General features: G+C 44.5%; 1 protein-coding gene across 1 annotated transcript in view; it reads left to right on the plus strand.

Moving 5' to 3' along the window:
- Nucleotides 1-2,569: 2,569 nt before the first annotated feature.
- TTC5 (tetratricopeptide repeat domain 5) overlaps nt 2,570-4,667 on the plus strand; it is a 13,888-nt gene continuing 11,790 nt past the window's right edge. Inside the window, exons 1-4 of the mRNA XM_030884901.2 lie at nt 2,570-2,578; nt 2,932-3,064; nt 3,683-3,894; nt 4,263-4,411. Coding sequence (XP_030740761.1) covers nt 2,570-2,578; nt 2,932-3,064; nt 3,683-3,894; nt 4,263-4,411 — 503 coding nt within the window. The remainder of the gene's footprint in view (nt 2,579-2,931; nt 3,065-3,682; nt 3,895-4,262; nt 4,412-4,667) is intronic.

Here is a 4,667-nt window from a genome sequence, read left to right on the forward strand (position 1 = left end):
TTCTAACGCACAAATTTAAACATTAATAAAATGTCCTTGTTTCTATAACACATTTATAATACTTTTTTGGACTGTGGGATTTACTTCCCTTACAACCGAGTTGGGTTAACTTCATTATATTATATTTTCTAGTGTGAAGTCAGAGGTTCTCAACCCAGGCATCACACAGGGATCACTGCGTATAAATGTTTGAAAATATGTAGAACAGATACAAAAATAGAGGCCGAAGAGTTGTTTGGGATGGTTATGAGTAGTCTTTTACCTTCTATATTGTACATATAATCAATTTGATTTTTAACAGCTTATATATACTGATGCTTTAAAAAATAATCACTTTAGCAAAACAAAGCACCACTTCCAAAGAATGTTTCTCTTGCTTGATTTAACATGACAACAAAACAAAACAAAAACCACAAAACAAATAATGAAACCCTCTTTCAAACTCACAGTTTACAACTATACTGATTTCAGGACTAAAGGAAATGGGCTGTAATTTTTCTGAGGATCTGTCTCTTGGACTCTTTTGTGGTAGAGACCTAAAGCAGCCTCTGTGTGTGTGTGTATGTAGATAATTGGGGTTCAAGAATTGAATATGAGAGTAGGATAGAGGAAGAGGAGAAGGTTTGGGTAGTGATTCTTCTATACGTGGGAAAGGTGGCAAACTTTGATTTAGTTGTTATAGACTTTTTAGGATAGAAAGGATTTATAGAAAGATATTTCTCAAAATGTTTTACAGGCCATTTTCATAAGATTAGTAGCTAAAAATGCATAATTTCGAGTCCTGCTAAACTTGGTAAAAACAATTTCTGTAGTGTGGGGACTAGAAAAATATCACATAATAAAAGTTGAAAGCATTGCTATAGAGAGTTTTGGTCCATTCTGGTAGCTTTTTAAGTGAAGCAGAGTATAGAGACTAGGATGATTCATTAATAAATTCATTCAACCTGTATATTTAATGAGAAGCCATCATGTCCCAAGCCTTGTTCTAGTGCTCAGAGATAGTTGTAAATGCAACGGGCAAGGTCCCTCTCACCGTAGAGCTTAGACATTCTAGTGACAGAGACAGACAATACACAACTAAATGAATACGTCATATACTTCCAAATAAGGAAAATAACCATGAAGAAAACAGTGAGCGTGATTTAATTGTGGAGGAAAGGAGAAAAGTTACCTTTGATTGGCTAGACAGGGAAGGCCTCGCTGAGAAATTGGTATGTGAGCTACGAGGTGGTGAGGAATGAGTCCTGTAAAGATGGGGCACAGGCATAGACTGTTCCAGGGTGAGGGAAGAGCCTGAGAAAGGCCCCAAAGTGGGATGCCACTTAGTGGATTTGAGGAACTGAGTCAAGGTCAGGGTGGCTGGAGTGTTGTAGGAAGGAGAGTTTGGTAAGAAGTGAAGTTTGCTGGCAGGGGGCTAGTAGATGTTGGACGATACAGGACCTTCTAGACCAGCGGTTCTCAACCTGTGAGTCATGACCACTTGGGGGTGGGGGGAGGGGGTCAAACAACGCTTTCACAGGGGTAGCCTAAGACCATCGGAAAACATGGCTCCTCCATCCGTCTCCAGGCAGGTCTGCCCACATGTAGATATGCCCACGTGGGAGGACCCAGCGTGAAGACTGTTACCCATGCTACACCGTGCTTGAAGACAAAATTTCATTTATTTGTCATCAGAAATAAATATTACACAATATAGAGTTATATATTGTTTTTGTGACCAATCATTATGCTTTAATTATGTTCAATTTGTAACAATGAAAATAACATCCTGCATATCAGATATTTACATGACGATTCATAACAGTAGCAAAATTACAGTGATGAAGTAGCAACGAAAATGATTTTATGGTTGGGGGTCACTACAACATGAGAAGCTGTATGAAAGGGTCGTGGCATGAGGAAGGTTGAGAACCACTGCTCTAGACCATGGAGAGGGGTTGGATTTACTCTGACTATAATGGACAACTATTGGAAGGTTTGTGATAGGATGCATGCTTTTATAAAGTCACAGCAAGAATGGGAGAGATAAAAGCAAGATGTCGAGTGAGACAGCTACCAGAATAGCCGAGGCAAGCAAGGGTACTGATTTAGACAGGGTGGTCTAGTAGGATGGGGAGAGGTGGATGGACTTGGGTGTGTTGTGGGAGTAGTTGTTAAGAACACTGATTGATTAAATGATTCAATCAATAAGTGATCAAAATAAAAGACTTCATAGGATTGGATGATATCTTTCTGCTGCTATTCCGTTTTAGGGACAGCTTTGCCTGGTGGTACACAGAGACTGAGATAAAGCATTTAAGTGAGAAAGAGCATACTTAACCTGTGAAGCATGCGAGAGCACCAGAAGATGCCATGCCAAATTGAACAAAACAAAATAAAAACCCAAAGCACAAGCACCAATATGTTTTTTAAATTCTACAACCTAACGAGCCTGCCAAGTTTGAATCGATCTGTTTTGGTGGAAAACATGACCTTTCTCTCATGTTTACAGTAGTCCCACAAGCCTGGTGTATTTTCAGACGTCAGCATAGGAAAAATCAGGGATAAAGTTATTTTTCTTAGGAGGATCATGTTTAAGGTGCGGTTCAAAGTTTTATTCTTTGGGGACCAGAGCCAGATAGGATGATGGCTGTAATTTTTGGTTTATTGCAGGTTTGTAAAGTGTTTGCCTCCTCCTGCCTAGTCAGTGAAGTGCTTAATCATTTTGGGAGCCCAGCTAGGTCTGGGGGAGGAGAACTATCATTGTGGTGCATAGATTGGCAGGAACTGCCTGAGACTGGGCCTGGGCATGCTTTGTGGTATTGTATAGGCCCGACCACCTACCTCCTGGGCCATTTCTAGATGAGGTAGGGAATTAGTATTTGTAGGCCACCTCAGATTTCCTTTTCTGGTGTCTTTTCTGCCTCAAGATAAAGTCCTTATACTTTTTAGGAACTGGTGGATCAGCTCTATTCATTTCGAGACCGCTATTTCGACACGCATAGTGTTGCGGATGCTGGGAGAAAGCCGCAGGACGTGCGGGAGGAGATGGAGAAGACCCTGCGGCAGATGGAGGAAATCATGGGTATGAGTGCCGTGGGATGCACCCTCTCCTTGTTTGTCACCTCAATCCGATAGAGAGCTGCCTTCTCTGCCCCTTTGAGACCCTCTTTGGGATGGCTGTGGGGGAGTGTAACAATGCTTCTTCTAAGGGCCCTTGTGCGGCCTGGTGACCTTTCCTTCTCTACTTTTTCTGAAGTTTGATGATCATAAACGGCATGGAATCGATGAGCGGCTCTCTGCTGGAACTCTTGTAGGAATGTCCTTAGCTGACTTTCCTGCTTCTGATTTCTCCGATTTCCAAATTAACATATACAATTACCGTGACACAAGTTATCTTTTTCAACGCCACCCTATTCATTTAATCTTACCGACTTCTCTGCCTCTGAATGCTTGTCCTATTGACTAGCCTAAGTCTGAACCCCTTAACCTGGTATTCAAGGCCCCCCCCCCTTTTTAATCATCTCACTTCTTTTCCTAACCTCGTCCCTGACTCTGTATGGAGGAAGCTCTTGTTTCTTCCAGTTTGACCTGTCCTGTCTCCCGTGCACACGCCACGTGCATTTCTTTTGCCTCTGCTTCTTTGTTTGCAGCATTTCTAACCTAGGAGACTTCATCTTCTCTCCTTGACTTCTCCTCCTAGGCTCTGTCCAGGGCAAGGCCCAGGTGCTGATGCTAACCGGGAAGGCACTGAACGTGACTCCTGACTATAGCCTTAGGGCTGAGGAACTTCTATCAAAGGCGGTGAAGCTGGAGCCTGAGCTGGTGGAAGCCTGGAACCAGCTGGGTGAGGTGTACTGGAAGAAAGGGGATGTTGCAGCTGCCCACACCTGCTTCTCAGGAGCCCTCACGCATGTGAGCTGCCTGCTGTCCCCTCAGAAAATGCATATGTGAAGGATTGGATTCCTCTGGTCTGTGGAGTGCTCTAGGATGAGTACCAGGCAGGGTAGAGTCGAGTTGGAGCCAGGAGAACAGTCAGAGGGGAGGAAGCATCGGGGAGCTGGTCAGGACAGGGGCCTGAGAAAGCCTGAAGGTGACAGGATCAGGTGCAGGGCAGATGGGAAGAGAAGAAAAGGTAACAACCAAACGGGGCCTTGTAGCTGGGGGTCTGAGGAGATGTAGATGGCGCAAGAATTCTGTGTGGGAGAGGCCTGAGGTCAGAAGAGGTCTGGAAGGGGCTCTCACAATGAGTCAAGTTGAAGAAGCCTCTTCTCCATTTGCAGTGCAAGAACAAAGTCTCCCTGCAGAACCTGTCCATGGTGCTTCGCCAGCTGCGGACTGATACTGGGGACGAACACTCTCGCTGTGTCATGGACAGTGTCCTCCAGGCCAAGTTGGCTGTGCAGATGGATGTCCATGATGGCCGTTCTTGGTGTGAGTGCTTTCCGAGATCACTAGACCTTTCTAGCGCAGGGATTTTTCAGCCATGACTGCCAAGCAGAATCATCTGGAGCCTGTGTGTTGGTTCTGTCTCTAAGGTTGAAGCCAGGGCATCTTGTTTTGAAGAAGTCCCCCAAGTATATTGCTGAATTGCTATTCTAGGAACGCTTAGACCAGGCATCCTCAAACTGCGGCCCGCGGGCCACATGCGGCCCGCCAAGGACATTTATTCGGCCCGCCGGGTGTTT

This window comes from Echinops telfairi, unplaced genomic scaffold, assembly GCF_000313985.2.
Source record: "Echinops telfairi isolate 266 unplaced genomic scaffold, ASM31398v2 ScPeMD7_18;HRSCAF=68, whole genome shotgun sequence".
NCBI lineage: Eukaryota > Metazoa > Chordata > Mammalia > Afrosoricida > Tenrecidae > Echinops > Echinops telfairi.